At 42.6% G+C, this 23,144-nt stretch overlaps 1 protein-coding gene across 1 annotated transcript in view; it reads left to right on the top strand.

Annotated features, from left to right (window-relative positions):
* The first annotated feature begins 13,510 nt into the window (after positions 1-13,510).
* The window catches only part of LOC108578463, a 112,254-nt gene continuing 102,620 nt past the window's right edge, over positions 13,511-23,144 (top strand). The window contains exon 1 of the mRNA XM_017941810.1: positions 13,511-13,550. Within this exon, the coding sequence (XP_017797299.1) occupies positions 13,542-13,550 (9 nt within the window). The 5' untranslated portion in view covers positions 13,511-13,541. The remainder of the gene's footprint in view (positions 13,551-23,144) is intronic.

The following is a 23,144-nucleotide window of genomic DNA, read 5'->3' as shown; positions in this document are numbered from 1 at the left end:
GAGTTGTTAATTCGCGCGTTGTGTCCGCTGCACATGACGCGAGCTTACCAGACTCCTGGCTCCGACCCACGTATTCTTCGCTTTCTGATCTTTCCGCGTGAATTCACACCAATGGGGAGATCCAACCCGTATCTCTCTCTGTTTCTCTCTTGCCTTCGCTTGCTCGAACGAAAAAAAATTACCGTCAAATCGACCGCGCTGACGAGCATCTGACCCGGAGAATATCACTCTCTTCAAAGAGCGATCAAGTTTCGAAGCTGCAGTTAAGAGGAGGGCGGAATGATTTTTTAATGGCAGACTTTGGGGAGTTTCGTTCGACGAGAATCTGGCGACAGGTGTCTCCTCGACGTTGTGTAACGATAATTTAAACGTAGAAAAATGGTAGATGTATTTCTGGACAAATGTATGTATTCTGTAACGAACGAGGTTGACCCTTTGCACTCGAAGGCCCTTTTTTTTCTACAAGGAAGTAGCAAAAATTAATGTAATTTTTTAAAGCTAATATTTTTATTAGAAGTTGGTCCTTTCTGTTACACCCTCGAATATTTTCCTTCTTAGTCCTCGGTTTATCTGTATTTACGAGTCACCCACTTTCACCATTACTCATACTGGACTCTTCATCTTCCTGCATAGTCACAACCCAAAGTTCATTCCCCATTTCCGCATTCATTCTCTGTTTTACCACGCGCACGTCACGTAACGTCAAGATCTCTGTCAAATGAAGTTCTGTTTCTACGCAACGACGATCCTTAAGTGTTTTAATTCAGCGGTACCCCAATATCTGCTCCTAGTTTCGAGGAATTGGAGCAAACCGGGCATCACATTTCGAACTATTTCACTGCTGAGATCTCCAAGCATGTAGTGAACAATTCACGGAGGTCCACAGACCTGCTGTCTCTAATGGTAAATACAATGTCGCTTCTTACTTAGCCGCCTCTCGAGTGCAAAGGGTTAATTGATTTTGTAATCGAAGCTTGTAAATAGCTCGTTCAGGATGAAAAATTTCGTTCCGTGATACTGAATCTGAAAAGTTTACAAATTGCAAGGGTTAAGTGGTAGAAGTTTTTGTCAAAACTCGTTTTTCCTTCGTCTAGCGGAAGATCATCGATGAGACTCTAAGGCAATCCTTTACGTCGACGCGCCACGTTTAATTTATGTTGATGGATCTTTACATTTCAAATTGGCTACTTAAGCTCCATTATTTTAAAGGCAGACCAGCCTCCGCGGTGCAGCGACCTGCCCTTCAGGAATTGGTTGCTTCGCCTAACCGCGGCGACGCTGTCTGCGCTCTTCTTCTCGATTTATATCTATTTCCATAATTTCCTCTTAGCTGATAATTCGCAACCGCGAGCACCGTGCTCCGCCACCCTCGCTCTTCTCAAACTGCCTGGTTTCGAAACGCCTGCGAGAACGATAAAGTGGAACATAAATTTTTCGTAGATACTGAGATATTTCGTTCCTTACATTCGATATTTCTCTTTATACAAGTTTATATTAATTGAGGTGTGAAAAAATGTGTTTTTTGACATTTAAAATTTCTAAAATTTGTGAATTTTTAAATGGCCTTTTTGGACATTTTCTGCAATTAAAAAAGTGATAAACATTGTTAGAATTGTTTAATGTAATAGAAGTATTTAATTTTAGAATTAAGTAGAATAAGACAATTTTGCTCGATGCACATTGCTCAATCATAAATTAATGAAATTATTAACAAGTAGAAGCTTGCATAATTTATTTTTAATATTGACGTCTGTCAGAAAAAGTACTCTGACTCGGAGTAGGGTGGGCGTGAAATTAATTGAACGTGTCTACGTTTTTACAATAGTATATGTTACACAAGAATCATATCCGCGTTATCTGAGCGTCGTTCGCAGAAAGTGTGCTTCGAGGGTCTCGCGAAGAGTGAGTACGCGTCGTCCTGCCGATCCCTGCCCACCCCTACGCGAACAGGCCCAGGGAAAGGCCCAAAGGGGCGGAGTCACCCCCACCGAGCGCGCTGGGCCTGGCTTCAAGGTGCTCGTTTCAGGCCGTCCCGAAGACGGATTTTCTCCCAAGTCATTAAATAGAAAAAGGTTTTCTTGAATATTTGACTGTTTCGTAAAAAATTTTGCAAAATGAAAATTGCATCTCAAAGCATATCAGTTATTTCTTCTTTTATTACTAATTTTGAAAGAGAAAATTACACGTAAAATCCTGTCAGTTATTCTCCCTTCTATCACTTATCTTTATTCTAATTTCCCTTCCTTACTATTTCACCAACACCACATTCAATTGCGAGTACATTCCGTAGACCACTTATTCGCCCGTTCCGCCACCATGAGCGCTATCTCGTACCGCGAAAATATTCAAATGAATTTCTAATCTGTGGGAACTGGTTTCCACGGCGAACTCTCTCGCAAGCGGAACAGCATAAGACAATAAAGGGGAGTATAATGGGGTTGGAAACGCACTTCGAAAAATTCCTACCGTTCGAATTTAAACAGTACTACAAAACAGACACCGTAAACCGTGAATATTATAAAAAAATCTCTTCTTGATTCTTGCAAAAAAGAAGAAACAAACTATCTTGAACGACATCGAATGCTTTCATCCTTCGTCTCAGCGCTGTTATGCCACGCTGGAAGAACGCTCTTTAACGAGTGGAAACACCGTATGCGCCCTGGGTACTTAAGTTCTTACGCTTAGGAAAATATTTCCTAGAGAGAAACGGCAACGAACCGTCCTTCTCGCGGATCCCTCTCGGAAGACAGCGGCGCAAGAGGAAGCCAGGGGTGGTTACGGACCGCCCGCCAAGCGCTAAGCCGATAGGCCGGGAATCTATGGAGTGGGCTCGGGAGCGAAAACCTAAGTGTCGGGCGGAAAACGTCTCTTTAATGCTCTTAACGTCGTCACGCTACTTCTCTCTCTCTCTCTCTCTCGCTTCGGCTCCTCCTCTACGCCTTCGCTCGACCGCCCACATAGCGCCGCTTCCTGCCGCACAGGATAAATACCTGTCAACGTTCAAATTACGCTCCTGCGACGGAGTTGGTTGCCTCGTTGTCTCGTTGTTGTTACTGGAACGGGTGCAAGGGAATCGAAGGGTTTCTGCCGAATCGAAGGCGGGGTGGATATACGAGGGGGATTGTCTGAATGGATTTTTAGATTGGTAAAGTGGTTCTTCCTTTAAGATTTAAATGGTAACTTTTTGAGGATCGTTGCTGTTTTTTGGGTTTCATATTTTCTCTTTGTTTGCTGTTGGACGCATCAATTATAAGATTTCTGACGTTTTAATTATTTATTTTATCATTCTTGACATCGTTATTTCTTCAAATAGCATTTATGGAGTATTTTACTCTACTGCATCTTTTTTTAAAACGAAACCTTATTAAGGTTAAGTATTTATGTAACTTCATTTTTAACTATGATTTGCAATAAAAAAAATTGTTACAGAATAATTTCCTTTTTTCGAATTATAATAAATTAACACTGAATTCTTTGAACCTCGATAACACGCTGATTAACTGATAAAAAAGTTTCGGAGAATATTATACTTAACATTTAGCTTCGCTACTTATAGTTCACTATACGAATCCTCAGAAGGGGTTAAATATTTGTATAACTTCCTTCTTAACTATGATTTGCAATCCAAATATTGCTAAATAATTTCTTTCATTGGAATTATAATAAAATAACTGTACTCTGCTTAGTTGGAAAAAAATGATATATAATTCCAAACTTTTGAATAATACTATATTTAAGGGGATACACCACCCGAGGCGTAAAAAATTCATAAAAGTTTGGGAATTTTTTCCACGCATAATTACTGCACGAAAAATGTCAATTCTTTCACAGTACATAAAGTAACATTCAACTTCCATCTCCAATTTTTAAAAAGTGAAAATGTTACAAAATAGACAAGTTACTGCAAAACTTCTTAATCCATCTTACCCTCTATTACCCATTTCAAAGAAACAAATACGCAAGAACGTTCATCTGGACCATCAGCAGAGATAAATTGAAGGCTACGTTCTCCAATTTCCCGAAACTAGGAACCACGGTTCGAAGGAAGGAATATACAACGTTTCTCTCAGATTAGATAGGCGAGGCGCAGGATCGAAGTCCGGCGTTGGTCGTTCCGTGCGTTTCCTCGGCAAGTAAAGGAGGGTTCGGTGAACGCGTGCAGGCCTTCGACGAGGCAATCCCTCCGCCACGGTGGTCCGTGTCACTGCGTGCCCCTGACAGGCAGCAATTAACAGCCGCGGACTCTCGCCTCTCTCGTCGTCGACGCAACGGTAGCGTCGCGTTCGAACGTCGTACTAGACGGCCCCGGTAAATAATTGTCCCCTCCGTTGCTCGGTTAAGACACCGATTTGCCCCACGCTCTTGTTTTCTACCTTTCTACTCTAACACTCCCGCCTCCGCTTCCTCTTTTTCCACCCCCTGCTAGTTCCTGCACGCCAGTCAATAACAGACCTCGATTTCGACCGCCCGTTTCCCGATTATTCCAGATTCATCCCTGGCCCCGCGTCCCCGACACTCCATTCCACCTTCATTATTCCGCTCCTGATGGAAGAACGCGCGCGTTCATCGTCCGATTTAAACGCCGCTTCGATTTTGCCGCTCGACCGAGGTGTCGCGAGATGATCTTCGCGGTGATTGGAATTTTTTCGTTATACTCGAATGCAAGTCGGACGATTGAATGTATGGGATTTCAAATGTTGTATTTATTCGTAGGAGATGGAGAATTTGGAGGTTCGATCTTAGTTAGGTTACTAGGATGAAGTTGAAGGAAATAGAGTATTTAAAACGAAACAAAATGTTCAAGAAATCCTGGTACACTTTCTCTGGTCCACGAGATGATAAATTAACCCTCTGTAATCTGATTTTCTTTTTATTCATTGGAAGAAAAATCGTAGTTGGTTATAATTTTGCATTTCAATGGGAGATGGAAGAATTAATAACTAACCTAACCTAACTAACCTAACTTCCGAGTCACATGGCGTTGTAAAGGGTTGACAATGACAGCATTTCTTCAATACATCCAGCAGTTTGTAATAATAGTATTTACTAAATTTACCGAAGAACAAAATATTCTGACCACTATTTAAGTATCCCTTTATAAATCTGGAAGAACAACAAGTATCTACCTTAGAAGAAAAAATTATCGTATGCAAAGGATCTAATCGATTCAGGAAAACTCAAACTCCAAAAGATCAGGCACCAGGGAAAGAAGCGGCATTCCCGAGGGGAGCCATTAATGTAACTGTCGGTACATTAGCTGATCGAATTAAAAAAGCAGCGCCCTCGACTCCTCTCGTTCTCCTTTTTTCTCACGCGGGGTGGTTATCCTTATCGATCCATCTCAATTACGGAAGAATCAGGTGGCGTGGCACAGAGAGTGGCAGCCAGCCTGTACGAGGTGTCTGTGACAATGGTGTTTAAGATGATTACCACCCTCGATTCACCCTCGGCTACCAAGGAAATACAACGAGGCTGTGGAACGGCGAGAGAAATTGTCGTTAGACAAATGGGATGTTTTATCTTGGCATTACGGCTTTTTATTTGAGCACCGATTACAGCCGTGGGAGGTCCCCGTTCCGCTTTTCAAGGGTAAACCTGTCTCGATTACCTTCCCCCGTCGCGAGATCGAGGTAAAACGATTTGTAGGACTCGCGACACGGCCCGAGTCCTCCGGGGATTTCTGTTCTGTTCGATTGAAACTTCGATTAAACGAGGAAGCCGTAATCCGGGGCTTTGATGTTTATAATTTATAATTATACAACAGATGAAGTTTCTGTGAATATGGAATGGGAGATTCGTGAATGGCTGATTAGTTCATTCTTGATCGAGATCACTTTTTATAAATTTTTTCACCATTAACTATGCATACTTAAAAAACACAGATTTTTTTCGTCACTGTTTCTCAAGTAAAAAACAACTTTGGGTATTTTACGAAAATAGAAAATAAGACTCAGCTGTCACTACAAGGAATCGAAGATTTCATTGCCACGTTATATTCACAAATGATAAAGATTCCCTTCAAAAACACGCCAACATTTTACTAAATAAAACTCCAAAGCACAACATTACACTTGAATTCAATTTCACTCCAAAGAGAGCGCCACCAATTACACCGTACCACCCCATCTTCGCTCAACTTTCCTTCAAAATCTGTTACCTCCGTCCATAATGAGTCGCTGTGCAAACAAACGAATGGTCAATGGGCTTCATCATCGCGGCTCTCCCTTAGCGCCTCGCTTACGCCTCGCAAGCGTGAAACTTTCACACCTACAAGTTACGCAACGCACACTCGGGGCTGCGGCGTTTTGATGACGAGGTGAAAAACGAATAAACGAACTGGTTTCCACCCCGGCTCTTCCTCGCACGGTCATCCTAACCTCGTTAACCGACGGTACACCGTTTGCACGGTAATCGTACGCAAAGGGTACGAGACGAGGTAAAAGAGACTCGGTAGTAGAGGAAGAAAGGAAACTGAACGTTGTAGGCAGAGAGAGAGAGAAGAGGGGAAGGTATACTCATCGTTCTCCACGTCCACCGGGCCTCTTATGCGCTGTTTAACTTATCCATTTAAAACTCAAACATGCGAAACAATTAATTAGTAATTAACGCTGGCCGGTCGGCGGATGAAAGAGAGTGAAAGAGAAGAAGAGTGGAAGAACGATAGGGCGTTCGCCTCTGGGGTGTCTGCACCGCCCCGAGAACAGGGTACCGGCTGGGGCGTAGGAGGTTCCTGCAGAGGCAAGAAACTTTAAAGTTCCCAACTTTAGTTCTGCTGTTAGCTTCTAATTAGCGGACAAACAGTTAACCTCCAGATACAGTCACGCCGCTCCGCGCGCCCGTTCTCCTGGTCTCGCAACCAAGGATATTCTAAAACCCTGTACGCGTGAATTTGTTCACGATCGTTACATCGTACGCCTCTATTTTCCCCTTGGAGAAAATAATGAAGTCATAAACATCGGCAGGCCGGGAACTTTAGACCTCGCCGAATTCTTTTTTTCTTTGGACTTCTGCTCGCGTAATAACTAGCCGATGTTCCTTTGAGGAAATTTGATTAGAGTAGGAACACGTCTTGCAAGATTTTAGGTGGCTTGAACAATTTTTCTCTCGTTAACGGGCAACCTGTCGCTGTTCGAATTATGTAGGGAGAGAGGTTAGGTGGAATAGGAAAGGGAAACTGGTGAAATCGTCGGTTAGGCTAGCTGAGAGATAGGTGTCTCAGCGTGGGAAGGTTATTTTGATACTGTGGGATTTTGTTGATTAGTTTTTATTCGATAAATTAAAAGTACCCTACGTGTCGCCGGTGTTGTTCACTGTTATTGTCTTTTATTTGTAGCAAGAAAATGTAATTCGCTCTTTGGATGTTCACGGTTCGCTGGTCAATCACACCAACTCTCTCCATTTCTCCATCTCTCCCCACAGTCACTCTTTCATACCAAAAACCCCACAGTACTGTGCTTTTTTTCTGTGGTTTCTATTGAGTTCTTGTGTTAGTGTGGGATTTCTTGGACTTGTAATTGAGGATAGGAAAGGTGTATTTAAAATAATGATAATAATAGTTTATTAACAAGAGTAAAGGAATAAAGTGAAACTAAAATGTTAACTCTTTCCACACTTTCCGCTATAAGTCTACTTTTCTTCAAATCTAGCCCCACACTACTAATTCTTATTCCACACTGCCATTTTCACCACGCACTTTTTCTATCCTCTCCCGAAGATTCATTCTCCCACCATGAACACACACCTTCTTCGATTTTTTCCCGTGACAGTGGAAACTAACTGTGTACCTCGCGCTTTCGCAAAAACGCTCGCGATCCCACATTACGGTACCTGAAGGGTGTTTCCCTGCAACCTGTATTACACTTGGACAAAATTAGTTACTCCATGTTTACGCGAGAAGTGACATAACTGACATAACGACTAAGTAATAATCAAAAACCTGAAAGCGAGGACCTGTAACGATGATCAATGCTCTATCCTTTTACCGGATTGCACGAGGTACCTCCACAGATCTCTCTCCTCCTAAAATTCAACTTCTCCATCGACATCTCCCCGACCAATTACCACCGCAGCTTTTAATTTCAAATTCTCGGCTGGTTCGCGGGCGCGGATAAATCGTCGGTCATTACGCGTGTCCCCTGCACCCTTCGCCGCCCAAACCATAGTTGTCCTTAGCTGGTCGTCTACCTTCGAGATTGCCTGTCACTCCGTTTTCAAATTGCTCAAACACGGTCCGTATTACGTGAGTTATGGAGCGAAAGAGAGAGGGAGAGAAACGATCGTCTCTGCTGGTCGATCGACCACGTTTCTGCATGCGGGCAACCTTTGCACGCGAAACGACAAACGCACGCTCGCGGCGGAGCTTTCGCGACGACGGAGGGCCACACCGGCGGTGTATGCTGGTTCCGCGGTGTGCAGAAACGGCACGCGGTAGGGAAGGGAAGTTAGGTCACCGTTGGTGTGAGGGTTTCAATATGCTTCGACAGTAGTTACGATACCCAGGCCTGGACCCCGCCATAGATCGGACGAAGTGGATGCAGAAGCGGACGAGGGCGACGGGTGGATATCGAGGTGGAGGTGCAGAGGGGGAAAGAGAGAGGACTATCGTGCTGCGGTATCGGTCGCCTTGGTTATTTAGGAAACCATATCAAAGTTTGAGTTGGCTGGTTGCCGGCGGTGCGCAACCCTCCCTATCGTGGCCTCCGCTTCTGGACAATGAGATCTCTTCCGGCCTCGTCGAGGTCGCCCTTGACGTTCGTTACCGGACCGAATAACGGCACCTAGAGCCATGAAAATGTAGCTGCATTGAATCTCTGAAGAGGTCGCGAACTAAGAAAAGACGTTATCCGTGACAGATCAATCGTCCATTATATGCCGCGGCAAGCCTTCTGGCTAACTTTCCGCTGTATAATCATCCTCATCTCGATGCTGGCTGCTTCAGATTGTTTTCTTCCCATCGGGTGAAACTGGACAATCGAGTTTTCAGTTTTCGATAATCATTGGATAGGTTTTTACGTTGTCAGTTTGAATGTTGTGAAGGATGTTTCGTAATTGGAAAGTTCAAGGGTCAAAGCCAACAGAGTTCGAAAACTGTAAAAATGAAATTGTGCTTTGGTTTCGTAGGTAATTTAAGTATGGGAACTCGTAAAGAGAAATGACCAACTGAATGGCAAGTTTTTGAAGATTTAAGAATTGTTGCGAAGAATGTTTCATAATTGGAGGGTGCAAGGGAGGAAACCAACAGAGTTCAGAAAATGTAAAAGTGAGATCGTAACGGCATTGCTTCGATTTCATGCGTAATTTAAGTACGGCAACTCGTAAAGGGGAATGACCAACTGAGTGTCGAATTTATGGAAATTTAAGAATTCGGGTATACAGTCAAGTGATTGTTTAATTTCATAATTTATTGTGCATGGAAATTAAAACAGAAGAAAGTAGCAAGCATTACATCACGTTTCAAAAATATTTTCACTGTGAAAGGTGCAAAAGTATCCGATTTTTAGGGTTATAAACTTCTCGAACCAATTTTTTCATGCCTCTGTTATTAAGTCGTCCAGCACGAAATTTTGGTTTTCTAATCATTCGCAAATTGGTCTGAAGTGATTACTTAATTCTTGAAAAGTTCAAAGTTCTTTTGTGTCAACTTAAAGTTCATGCAATTCCTGATAAGTTACTATTGAGGAATCAAAGGACAATCTTAATTTGAATTCAAGAAACCATTCTCATTCCTCCTTGAAAAATCCAAGATTTCATACTGCACAACCAAATATCTCTTACTTAACTCTTATCCTACTGCAAACGTCACAGAACCTCCGTTTACTCCTTCCTTCGCCACCGTAGCTAATTCTCGTTGCTCCAGTATAAATTACAATAAAATCTCCTTAAAGCTACAACCTCCAGTTCCGCTTGTTCACGTTTCTCGCAGACATTCGTAACAATTAGCAGAAAAATCCCACGATGCTGACGCGTTACGACAGCAAATCGTGAAAGAGAGAACGAGGAAGAAGAAAGGGCCATCTACTTCTAGTTCTCCGCTAGAGTCACGCGAATTCTTCGGGAAGGGTCGAGAGATTTAATTAAGGCAGAGCGACGGACAGAAAGACGAGTCGCTACGTCGTGTAAACTCGAGCTCGTCCGTCGTTCTAGTGTTCCTGTCGTAGCCTCGGGAACGAGCCAGGTCGTTCCTCCTTCTTGCCATTCTAGAAGATCGCTCGAAAACTCGTGAGAACGCTACACACGTCTACGACGTAGATTCTGTTCGGCCGAGCGTGTACGTCAAAGTTCGTCAGGCCACCCTGATTCCGGGGTGAGGAACTTTCGTCCGACAGACCTGTTTCTCTCTTCTGTACATTAGAGACCCCGTGCCGGGAACAGAGCCGTTCCTTCTCACTGACTTCACCTGCATGCTGATTGTTTAAATCTGAGAAATCTCTGAATTGTTCTTCTTCGCTTGAGGATTTTCTAAGGTCGTCGATTTCCTCGGTAAAATTTGTCATTTGGGAGCATGAAGTTGTTGGAATTCTTGTGGTGATAGATTCTTCGTTTGAAGATTATTGATACGTAGTCTTATCATTGTAATACTTACAATTTGGGAGATTTGGTGATTAATTAGGGAGACGACACACTTACAGACATATTCACACTCGTGGAATGCACTTTGACCGCAACATGCAGGTCAGTTTAATCTCGAAAAGTTTCTCTGAGTTTGGCTTTTGCAAGGAAAACTACACATTTTCGCTGGTTACATTCATACATGCACACACTCACAGTTTCTTGAAACTAAACAGCTTGAACCTTACTCTTAGCTTAAACATGCCTAGGTCAATGCTAGAATTGCGCAATAGGTGCTCTTTTCTGGACCGTTCATGCGATATTACAAATTAATTAATACACGATCCATCGGTGCATAAGTAGGCTATCATTCCGAACAAATGTCATGAACTCGGAAGCTTGCACTGTTTCAGTTACTCGCGAAGACAGTGCAAAGTGGCATCAAATATCGACTTCATATGTCGAAAGACACTAGGCCTAAGTAGTACCCGAAAACCTGCAGACTCCTGACTCCTCTATTTTCAATATCCTCCATCCCATTCTCTCCCGGTCCACATTATTCACGAAATTTCCCTCGACACCGTGTCACAGTTTCAGCCGGCGATACTCGTATTCATTCCACTTGTGTCGCCAAGCCAGCCGCGGTCCGGTGGCTCCCTAAGGGCCGGCTCGCCTCGGAACAGCTCGCAGCATCATCTGCTCCGCGGTCGCGGTTTCAGCGTCAATAATTCGCAAAGGCTGCGGGGCAGCCTCTAACCGACTGATTTCACGCATCTGGCGTTTGGTGGTTTAGTCTGGCCTGGTCCGCGCTGCTTGCACGCCGAGAGCAACACCGAAAGACGGCGAACGCTTACGTGGTAGAGAGCGTAGGACACACTTACAGAGAGCAAGACGATGGAAGAGAGCGAGACGGAGAGGCCGATAGATGAAGCAAGCGAGAGAGAGAGAGAGAGAGAGGGAGAGTACGGCCAGTCCCTGCTTCGCCGCCGTGGTGGTCCCGTGATCAATATTCCTTACCCCCTTTGCCTTGGCTTACCCCTCCGGCGCGGTACGGGTGCCCCTTACCTCGTGAAAACCCTCCTTCTACTACCCACACCCACATCCTCCCACCTCCCTTCGGGGAGAACCCGGGAGAAACCCCTGAAACCCCTCTCGCACCCTCGTCTTAATTAGGAGTCTGAATCTGCGGCGGACACGCGTATAAGGGTAGGCTGCTGGAGATCGGGAGAGGGTGGAGGAGGTCTGTGGGTGCGAGTGGGTGTAGAACTCTCGGGCAAAGCCAGACGAACGTCGTGTCCGAAACATTATTCCCAACTTTCCTACGATCGCCGCTCCGCGCCGCGTCACGGATGCCGGACGACCCTTTTTATTATTCCCCGAAAATAAACACATTTGCGCTTCCTTGTCTCTGTTCCAGAGGCGGTCGTTTGCTGCCTCGAGCCTGCTCGACTTGTCCGTCCCTCGTTCTGGACGAAAGAACTTCGCCTTCAGCCCTGCCGTTGAGTAATTAACCGTTGTTTCGCTGCTCTACGTTCAAATTGCGAGAGTAGACACACGTGACTCGATACGAGATGTGAAATTTTATTTCTCACGTCGGGAAAGTAGAAATTATCGTGTCAGAGGTTGACACCGGCTGCGTGTCGGGTCGCTGTATCTAACGAAGCGCATTGAAAAGTTTCGTCGCTCGGCAATTTGCTTTCGACTAATTTCTTCCCGTGCCGTTCCTTACTTTCCCGAAGCCTGTACACGATCACGGTACCCTTGGCAAATAGCGTTTCTTATTTTTCGCGTGGACTTGGAGGGAAGTTTGTTCGTTAACGGTGTAATCCTGGATCGGTTGTTAAGGAAATTGCTGGACGTCCGATTCGATCGTCTTGGTTAAATCGACGTGGGAGCATCGAAGGGGAATACGGTCGCGATAATGTCATAGTAATTAATTATCGCTGGAGGGTAGTCGAATTTTAAAGAAGCTCGGTGTACACGGCTAGGACCCGCGCGCTCGTCGATATCGCTCGAATCTCTCGTCCGTGAACGTATTTACATGCATGGTACATACAGTTCGAGTACATAGGGGGTAGGTGACGGTGAAGCTGAGCCGAGAGGATATTGGGGTTAGGCCATTCATTAGATTACGGGAATTCGGCGGTGCCTGTTGAGGGGCGAGAACGGGAGAGAAGATTGGGGGTGAAGATGCGGGACTGGGTGCACGGTCGAGGACTAACCTGCGTGCATTAGCTGCCGTCACGAGACGCAGTAAAAGGGTTGAAAAGACGAGCAAGAGGCGGGAAGTTTAGACCCCTTTTACGGACGAACGACACCTTGCTCGCGTGTTCTACACAATGTTCTTTCTTTGTGAAAATGAGACCGTTGGAAGAAAATTTTGTGCAATTTTTTCGTCGAATATTATCCAAAAATATTGAGGATATGAGAAAATGCTGTTAGTAAGAATTTAATATTTTAGGGGACACACGTTTCGGAGTAATTTAATTTTCTTATACGTGAAAATGTCAAAGGCAGTTCAAGCACATCTTTTTTTTTTAACCGAACTGAGCGTAGTTCACTCAGACAAATTCAACGACTATTATCTTGTATAATAATCTTCTTTTGAAAAATTTCATTAAAGAGACGTTTCGCAGTTTACAAAAAATTGAAGGATCCTAAGCCATAACGTTTGAAGTACCGAAAAGTGAAATTTTTAGAAGAAAGGATAAACGAAAAGACTTGTTCATTTTTATTTTTTAAACTTTATTTCTCTTTGTGTTATGGTATAATAGAATCGCTCTAATATCAGCAGCAGCTATGTAACTTACAACGTTGTGGCGTGGTTATTTCAATTTCTGAAAATTGAACACTTGAATCCTTCAATTATCAAGAATTCTACGAAATATCGTTGTTCATTGTTACATTTCAAATTAAATAATTACGAAGCTAATATTTGTGTCCTTTCTGTTACAGAGTCGGCCCTCTCAAGGCGGGACTATCCCCGCCAAATCATGAACAAGGTAAGTCGAAAGATCGGATTAATCCGTAGTTACGAACTTTATCCGAAATAGTTGAAATTTGTGCATACGCTTATTGTCACGAAAGTTAGTAACATATTCGAGGATTTTCACCGTCTGTGAGGGAGTAACTGGTGAGTCAGTTACTAGGGAAGATCGATCCAACACCTTTAATCGGCTTTCATGCAGCATGCTTCGGTCATTGCGTGCTCGTACATTCGGCGGCTATTATTTCAACGGTCTGTGTCTAGCAATCAGCAACTCGACCATGAGTGAAAATTCATTGATTGAGCTATAACAACGCTTCATCCATAGACATACCCGAAGTGCATAATAATGGCACTGAAAGTTCCAGAATTGCAAAAACATGTTAGCAAGAAGTATATTATACAGTTATGACAATATCCTTAACGCGTTGGAAATCTGTTCTAGACGCCAACATTTCTCTTTCAATTAATTGTACAGAATGAAACAAACGCATATGAATTTTTATACCATGACATTCGAATTATCTCGTGGTTGGCAGTCAACGTGTTAATATAGGTACTGCGTATATTCTTAGACCTTACACTTGCTTTCTAAATGATTAATCAAATTGTCGACTGGTCAAAAATTTTGAAATACTTTAAATTTAATATTCCCCGTGAAAGGACAATCTTCTCTAAATTGCTCTATTCCAGATTACGTTAGAAAAATTATGCTCGTCTACACATAAAATTAACAAAAATATTTCTTCTCTTCCCTCAAAATTTCTTTATTTCACGCGATTCTCCTTTCATCGACAAAATATTGCAATTCAGTGCTTGTCATCTTCCTTTGTACCATCAACTGGACACCACAATCTTTTATCATCGCTATTACTACACCAACCAAAAAAAAAAAAAAAAAAGAACAGACATTCCCACAGAAACGAACGGAATATCTTATTTTAAAACAGTCACTTAAAACTCCGCCGTCTAAATAGCGCCTGGTCGACTCCTGATCGGCGCTCGTAGCGCTTGGTAACGCGAGCGTAGCACAAACAGGAGATTAACCGAGAACTTTACGAGTGCATCGTTTCCGAAGTTGCAGGGGATAACTAAAATCAGAGGGAGAACTTTTTAACTCGGTTGCGCGCTTAGAAGTCGCGGTGGTAACCTAGCGGGGGTGGTTGGTTGGTTCGCTGCAACCGAGAGTCTTTCGCGCTGCCCTCCCCCCCTTGTGCGTGTGCAACGTTTGCTCGTGTCTGTTACGCGCATCTAGCCGGAATGTATGTATATGTATAACCTGAGCCTCATTTGTAGGCCCTTTATGCGCCGTCTGCCTTTCCTCATTATGCATTGCACATGAGAAAACTTGCTTGGAATCTTTCCTCGTCTCTTCGTTCCTCCGCCACTGTCTACCTATCTCTTTCTCTTGTCGCTCCCGTTCGACGAGGTGGGGTGTTGATCCCTTCGCTGCCCCTCGTTCTCCTTCGCAAAACTACCCCTCTCTCACTCTCTCTCTCTTTCTCGATCGCTCTCGTCTGTGTGCCTCGACTGGTAACTCTGCTTCTTTATAAACTTTTAATGACGGCAAAGCCTAATCGAGAGAACGAGCGAGCATAGCCCGGCTCGCCTCGCGAGACCTATCCGAGAAAATCAACGTTGAATCCCGATGTTCGATACTCCGAGGCGGATGTCTTGGAGAAAGCCGCTCGCTGAATCCTACGGTAATGGCCGGGGCTGTTCGTTAATTGTCATCGATTATTTCATTTCTTGGGAATATCGGTGAGAATGTGGTCGTTTCGATTTTTACGTTCTGGAAGTGACGTGGTGTAAAACGGTAATGCTTAAACTAATTTCGCCGGGGCTGTTCGTTAATTGTCATCGATTATTTCATTTCTTGGGAATATCGGTGAGAATGTGGTCGTTTCGATTTTTACGTTCTGGAAGTAACGTGGTGTAAAACGGTAATGCTTAAACTAATTTCAAATGTATAGTCGGGGCCACGATATAGCGAGGTCGTAAAATCGGTTAGGCGTCAAAGTAAACATGTTTTAGCTGCCGGGACCCCGAAATTGACAGAAATACGAGCAGATAAGTACTTGAAACCATGGTCAGGACCGTACAAAGAATTCTTGTATCCAGCGAAAGTCAAACTGATTCTAATATATTTACTGAAAATTGAGTTCAGCTAGGACAATTTAGGGTTTTTTTCTTCTGGGAAAAGCCGCTTTTGGAAGTACGGTTACAAGTAAAGGTCTTATTGAGGTCTTTAACATCTTCATTTACCTGCTCGTGTTATATACAGATAGAAAATGCAAAAGGATTGTGTAGCTTTAATATTAACATATTTTCCATTTGTAAATGAAATACCATTTTCTACTTGAAGTACCAAATCATATGCTACCATTCGTTTATTGTTGGAACCCTCAAACGTCTACGGACAAAAGGCCTCGTGCCTTTTTCGGGGCTCCCTTAAGTAGCCCCTTTTCCCTGGGAAAGTCCTAGGAAGTGCCGAGGCAATACTCTTGTCCTCGAGGATGAAGAAACTCGGAGATGTTTGGAAAAACATCTCTCGATTCTTCGCCTCGAGGGCCAAGAGTCATCAGGCCTAAGTACGTGGGCCCCCCGTGGCGGTCGCCACAATGTGTTCGGTGGGTTGTCGCAGGTGAGATGACTGAGGTGTCGATTGAATGTGTTTGTAGGTTTAGTGAAAATTGTGGGCGATCGTTGAGTGTGATTCGTTGGCTTTTATACGCTTTGACCATTGCAAAATTATTCGTGGCTTTGTTAACAGAAAACTCTATATTGTTTTCTTATATTTCTTACTTCCATTTCGTTTGTAAATTTTTGTTTAATTAAAAACTGCTCAATGGAATGTGATATTGATTCGTGGATTCATTGTCGTATACGGTGATTTCTATACCTCTTTGAAAATGTCTTTTACTTCAGTTTCGTTTCTAAATTTCTGTCCAACTAAAAAGTGGCCAGTGTCGTTTAATAGTGGAAGGATTGAGGAATCACCGATCGCGTTTCTTCTGGCTAACTTTAATCTTCAAATTAATGTATAATAAGTGCTATCTGGTAGCACGTTTAAAAACAAAATCCTAAAAATTTTGCACACCTGTGAAATCTACCTGACATCGATATAAAAAAATTGTACTTTGTTAAAGTAATGAAAATGACCCAAAATAGAACAATTGCACAAGGGAAAGCTGTAGTAAATGACCACGATTTCACTTAAAAAGTGAGTTTCTCAAAAATCAGTAAAAGACTAGGTCAATTAGTTATAAAAATTTGAACTTAAAAAAGTTTCCAAATTTTCAAAGAAAGAAGAAAAAACGGTCTCGATAATTTGATCCATAAATGTGTGTATACGTAGGTGCATCGGAAAGAGCGCTACGTGACGGATAAGATACGGTTTCCCGATTCGTGTGCAAAAGTGCGCTGGAGCGCTTTCGATTTGCAACAAATCATTCAGCGTTTACGCCCGGCTAGCCGCCCGGTTGAATTAAACTTCTACCAGGAACTTCGTTCTCCCGCCGCCACTTCGAAGGCACGCGTATTTGCAATATATAGCGAACAGTTTGTACCTGCGAACTGCTTTGCCAAAGTTCCGTACACAAACCTTGGCGGGAAGGCGGCTAGATGTTTGCTATACTGCAATAGCCCCTCGTTAGCCACGGACCAAAATTAACATGTCCCGAAACGAGGGTCGATTGGAATATAGACATCATTTTTCTGACGATTAATCGATTGATTTTATCGAAAATCAGAAGAAAAACTTTAAAAGTCCCAATTGTTTGAAACGAAGAAGCCTAAGTTACGTTAATTTTTAAACGAGGGTAGATTGAAATATAGATGTCGCTTTTCTGATGATCAATTGATCGATATTATTGGAAGTCGGAAAAAAATTTGGAAAGTTTCAATTACTTTAAAAGAAGCACAAATTACGTTAATTTTTAGACAAGGGGAGCTTAAAATACAGATGTCATTGTTCTATCGGTCATAACGAATTTTTTTTATTTACAGAAGAAAATTTGACAAATAGTGAATTAGTTTAAAAAACAAGTGTGTCAAGTTAATTTTTATTTAATCGCTACAGTAAGCGATAGAAGTCGAGAAAATAAAGTAGGAACAGTAGTAAAGAAAGCGCAGCGATTAGCAGTGTTTTATTTCGTACCATACCATATACCAGGGAATTGGACCGGACGTTAGCTATACGAGCGGCTGCAGTCTTTTCTTACCCTCGGTAAATGGGGGACAACAGAAAGGTTAAAACCTTCGACTCCTAAAGCACGATTAAACTAACCCTTAGTTATTTCTTCCGTATAGTAGTCGCTCGGTACATTCTCCTTCCCTGTTATATACACACTTCCTGATCATTACTTACGACTACTTCGGGATCTCCCAAGAAAAATTCCATTTTCATCGCATCTCTCATACAGTACCAATAATTTTTTAAACCCCCGCGACGCGATGAAGTATTCCAATTGTACACCGTAAAATCGAATAGATCGAAGAAGAAGAGGAAAAAGAAAATCCAAAGTGTACTTACAGCCGATAAAACATAAAGCCTGGCCTGTCGTTCCCTTTTCAAGCGGCGCTTAAAGGAATTCCGGGTGGTTAAAGTGTTCGCGGCGCCATTTTGCGGCGGCACTCTTTCATAAAGGACCTTAATAAAAATCCCAATCTAAACAAGCTTAATTTACGTCCGCCACATAATTACCTACCCCTGAGGCAAGAGAGCGGCGGCCCCCCTCGTTTCTCGCTCGACCTTTTTTTTTCTCCTCTTGCGGCGTCGGCAGGCCACTTCTGGTGCACCGCGAGAGCGGAAAAAGAGCGAATTGGAGGCGGTGACGAAGGAGGCGCTTGGAGAGGGCTCTTTGAAAAATCTAAGAGGCTTAAAGCATTAAAAGGGTTATATAACATTCATTAGCAACGGGTCCACCTTTGTGGAGAATTTCCCTCGGAAGCGGACGGCTGGCTGGCTGCACCATCGTCGCTGGACACCTCCTTCTCGCCATTTCTCTTCTCTCCGCGCATGCAATTCCGTCCTTGCGAAGCTCCGGCGTCTGTGTAGACCTCTTTCTCTGTTCCTCGCGGCGAGATTCGGCCCCTCCTCGTCTCATGGGGGTGGCGCAGGATAGTCACGTGAGCGGAGAGTATCGTCCGGCAAAAGGGGCGGCAGGATAGAAAGTGGCGGAGAAAGGAGAGGAGGGTCCGTTCTCTGATGAAGATGTCGCACACGCCGGGGACCCAGGCGAGATTACTCGGGTTAGAACCCGTGGACCCTGGTCAGGGCACATGCTAATTGCTTTATTTGACATCAAGAAATAATGTACCGCTGTTGTACGGCGCGGCGGCCATCGTATAGGGAACCCCGCGAGGAAACCAGAAACCCCTCGCGCCCTCTTCGACTACTCTCTCTCTCTCTCGCGCGCGCTTGTCCCTTCGTATAAATCTCTAGGACACCTTCGCTCGTTAAATCTCCTTAAGTCGGGAATTGGAGCGTTATCGAGACGTTATTCCGGGGAATAATTCACCGGGTTCCTTTCTTGCTCGTGGCACTCGCTTTTTATCTGATGGGAAGTGAATTGAAATTTTTATGGGTACGGAGTGCGATTTGGAGATGCGGTATAGTCGATGGAAGAAATATTGCTTGCACATTTGAGTGTATCGAGAAGTGAATCGACAGGAACCTGAGAAGATAAGGAATAGAAACCTTAGTCAGAGCTACAGAAGTATGTTTTAGTTTTGAAATATTTGGAAAAATGTCTTACTATATTTCTTTCACCGACTATACAAGCATTTGGTATAGAATAGGTATTTGGTCGTGTAATGTGAAATGTCGGATCGAATTGTCACAAAATGTCAATTTGCGATCTTACTGTATTTCTTCCACCTACTATACAAACATGCGATTTAATCGTTGGATTAATAGCTATCGTAGAATAGGTATTTGGTCGTGTAATGTGAAATGTCGAATTTCCAATCATTCGTAAACTGACTCGTAAATACTCAAGGAACTAATTGAGTGTTGAAGGGTTCTAAGTTTCTTCGTGTTAACTTAAAGTTCGTACAGTTCTTGTTAAGTTACTATTGGAGAAACGAAGGGTTCGCATTAAGGGCCAATCATGATGAACGTGACAATTCAATCCGACAGTTTGTATTACACGACCTAATAGATTATACAGGGTGTTTCATGATTTATTGGAGATAATTCAAGAAAGTATTCAAAATTTGAAAGTCAAACGATTCATATGAGCTTTTTGACTCTGTTTCGTTAATAGATACTTTATTACTTGTACAGAAAATGTTCAGAAACTACTTTGCATTTCAACATACACTTGTAAACTCTTTAATCATATTACCCTTTCAATAAGGTGTTTTCAGGTGCTACCTAAATTTTCTAGAAACTTCGTTAACACGTTGACTGCCAAGCCTATTTTGAGGAAATCTGTTCTAGACGCGAACATTATGCGTAGAACAGTGTTTTAAAGCATATCATAACTAAAATTTGCTCTTATTGTTTTGTTTACTTCCATTTTTTTATATTTTGATAATCTTGTAAAAAATAATAAATAAATCCTTTTTATGACGCCTTTTTGTTAATAATGAACCTTTAACAGACGCCCATCCCACAGAATTCTTATGCGTTTACAACGTGTTAACTCGTGGTGGGCACCGAATAGCTATACTGTAAAAACGAGATAACTCGTGGTTGGCAGTCAACGTGTTAAATTCTGTAACGAGGTACTTGAAAATTTTCAATAAACCTTCTCTACAAGATAGACTGTAAACATGCTCTCAAAAGTACAAAAAATTTACATCCACAAATCGATAAAAATTGCATGAAAAAATGTTCAATTATTATTGTACAAAATACGAATACAAGAAACACCCGTCAAAATCTACCACTTTCTTTACAATTCTCCCAGCGTTCGCCATAAATACAGTCCAAAGCATTTGCATCGGAAACAATTCACTGTGCCGAATTCACGAGCGTACGTGAGACACCCGGTCACCAAGAGAGAAAAAGGACACACCACTCACCTACCGGACCTAATAACCCTTAGTTGGAGCAATAACCGTTCCTCCGAGTTACATATGGAGGAATTTGTATTCGAAATCGGACCTATCCAAGGGATGATCGTAGCTTCTAACGCGGGGCACGCGTCTTTCTCGTAAATATGCCTGTTCAGTCGGTCGAGTGGCGTTGCCTCGCAAAACGGGGCAGACTGGGCGCGAGCCTACGTAGCGTTAGGGTCGCTTTCGAGGTCGCCAAGGGTGCATTTCATCTTGGAGAGCGTCAGCTCGGAGACCGATCGGTCGTACGCTCGATGTCGGATCATCCATCTTTTATCGAATCGAACCTGATGGTCAGGCGGACACTTCACCGCGCAACTTTTGCTCCCGAGGACTATTTTTTTCTTCGCACCTGTGTCTGCGGTGGCGGCAAGTTTATTCAAACGATGCGCGTGACTCGTTAATGTGACAGGAAATTCAACGGTTCCTTTGCCTAACTCTGTCACACCTTGATTATTTTGGTATTTGTAAACATAGAAAAAATGCTTCGGGGTTAATTTGACAAGAAATTGAACGATCCCTTTACCTAACTCTGCCACCCTTAAGTATTTTGTCATTTGCAAGGATACAAAAAATTTATTTTAGGAGAAAGTTAGACTATGGAAATGCAGGTCATCTCAGTGTCAAATCTTCCGAGATTTCACTAATAGTAACATCTTTTTAGATGGAAAGACCTATTCTTTTGTTTACTATGCAAAAGGTTGCATCGAAACGCGTTCAACCATGAATCACAGTATGACCCTCAAATTTTTCGAATGAAAGTTGTTTGCTATAAAAAGGATTTGCAAGGATACAAAAAATTTATTTTAGGAGAAAGTTAGACTATGGAAATGCAGGTCATCTCAGTGTCAAATCTTCCGAGATTTCACCAATAGTAACATCTTTTTAGATGGAAAGACCTATTCTTTTGTTTACTATGCAAAAGGTGGCATCGAAACGCGTTCAACCATGTATCACAGTATGACCCTCAAATTTTTCGAATGAAAGTTGTTTGCTATAAAAAGGACCATTGTACGGTCATAACGATTTCTTTATAGGTGGAGTCACTGAAGAGATGCGAAGGTCATCCCCTAGTTTATTAACGTCACGCCATATTCTTTATTTATTTTCTAATAACATCCTTTAAGATAAGCACAAAAATAACACATCAGTCAAGCTCATAGCAGAATTGGTTACATTACAACTGGTGACTCAATTGCACTTTAAACCTTTGGGACCTTTCTGTCAAATTTAAATTAAAGTAAAATTTCATTTCTTTTAAATTTTCTTAAAAATTTGTTACCCTTAAAAGCTTTTTTCTTCCTTTCATAATTCTCGAGATATTCAGGGTGGCCATTCTTATTGGCCCACCCTGTATACACACGTGACACGTAATACGAAAATTTCGTAAATCGTGTAAATGCATAAAAGGTGCGATTACTTATCGTCAATAGAGTACAACGTTATCATTGCATTACACGCTGTTCACCCAGGCACAGGATCGAGATTGTTTGGAAAATATAACGAGATTCGAGTGATATATCTTTCATCTGGGCGTACGAACGGTCAGCTGTCCGTTTCCACGTTCAATTTTTATGATTAAAGTTTTCGTCCGGCCGGTGTGTGCACGTACGGCCGCCCCGGTATGTGTTCGCGATCGCGTTTCCGAATTTATCAATATTAATCCGAAACTTGTCAGTGTAACACGTGAAACCACTTATCGGAGATGTTAAGTTCATTCAGCTAGCTGTGTATCAATGATGCATTCTTCTTCGCCTGAATGTGCAGTTACTATTAATAAATCACCTCTTTGGAATTCGCCAGGCCCGAGCGGATATAATTACGAGTACGTTATCGTTTCGATAAATTGCACAGAGATATACGTCGTTTAGAGGGAAATAAGTATGTCGGGGATTGGATGATCCATCTCTTGTCAAACAGGGGTCCGACATTCGACGTCAGGAACTTACTTCTATGCGAACTTCTGCCTTCGAAAGCGTCCATCATGCTTGGACAGAACACGTTCCCCTAGGCAAACATTCGTTAATATTCACCTGTGCCGCGTGATATCATTGGAGGAAAGTTCAAACATCGACGGACACGCCGCGAATTTTGTTAACGATTATTGATGCACGTTCGACGCGTCTATAATTCAACCAGTGACACCGACGGTAATACGTCATTATTCGTATACGTAACATCAAGTTTTACTTACGGATTTCTGTGACGACGAGGTAGGTACGATCAGGCGGCACTGGTTTTCTTCGTGTTCAATTTATACCGAAACGTGAGTTAGAAATTTCATTCCGTCTTTTAATTACAATTATACTATACGCCGCGTAATCTATTTTACAATAGTGTATTCACAATATTCTATTACAATCCCATGCATTTCTTTACTAAATTACTAATACGAAATAATTTCGAATTTTATAATTTGGATCGATATTTCCAATTGTTACGGAACGGGCCGTAACGGTTGAGATCGGCTTCGTTTCGAGTTGGTTACAGGCGTAAAATTCCAGAAATGTGTTTGATGTCGTTTTATTTAATGTTCAGTTCGAGC

Source organism: Habropoda laboriosa, unplaced genomic scaffold (genome assembly GCF_001263275.1).
Source record: "Habropoda laboriosa isolate 0110345459 unplaced genomic scaffold, ASM126327v1 scaffold59, whole genome shotgun sequence".
NCBI classification, from domain to species: Eukaryota; Metazoa; Arthropoda; class Insecta; order Hymenoptera; family Apidae; genus Habropoda; species Habropoda laboriosa.
This window is presented reverse-complemented; position numbering and strand designations above follow the sequence as displayed.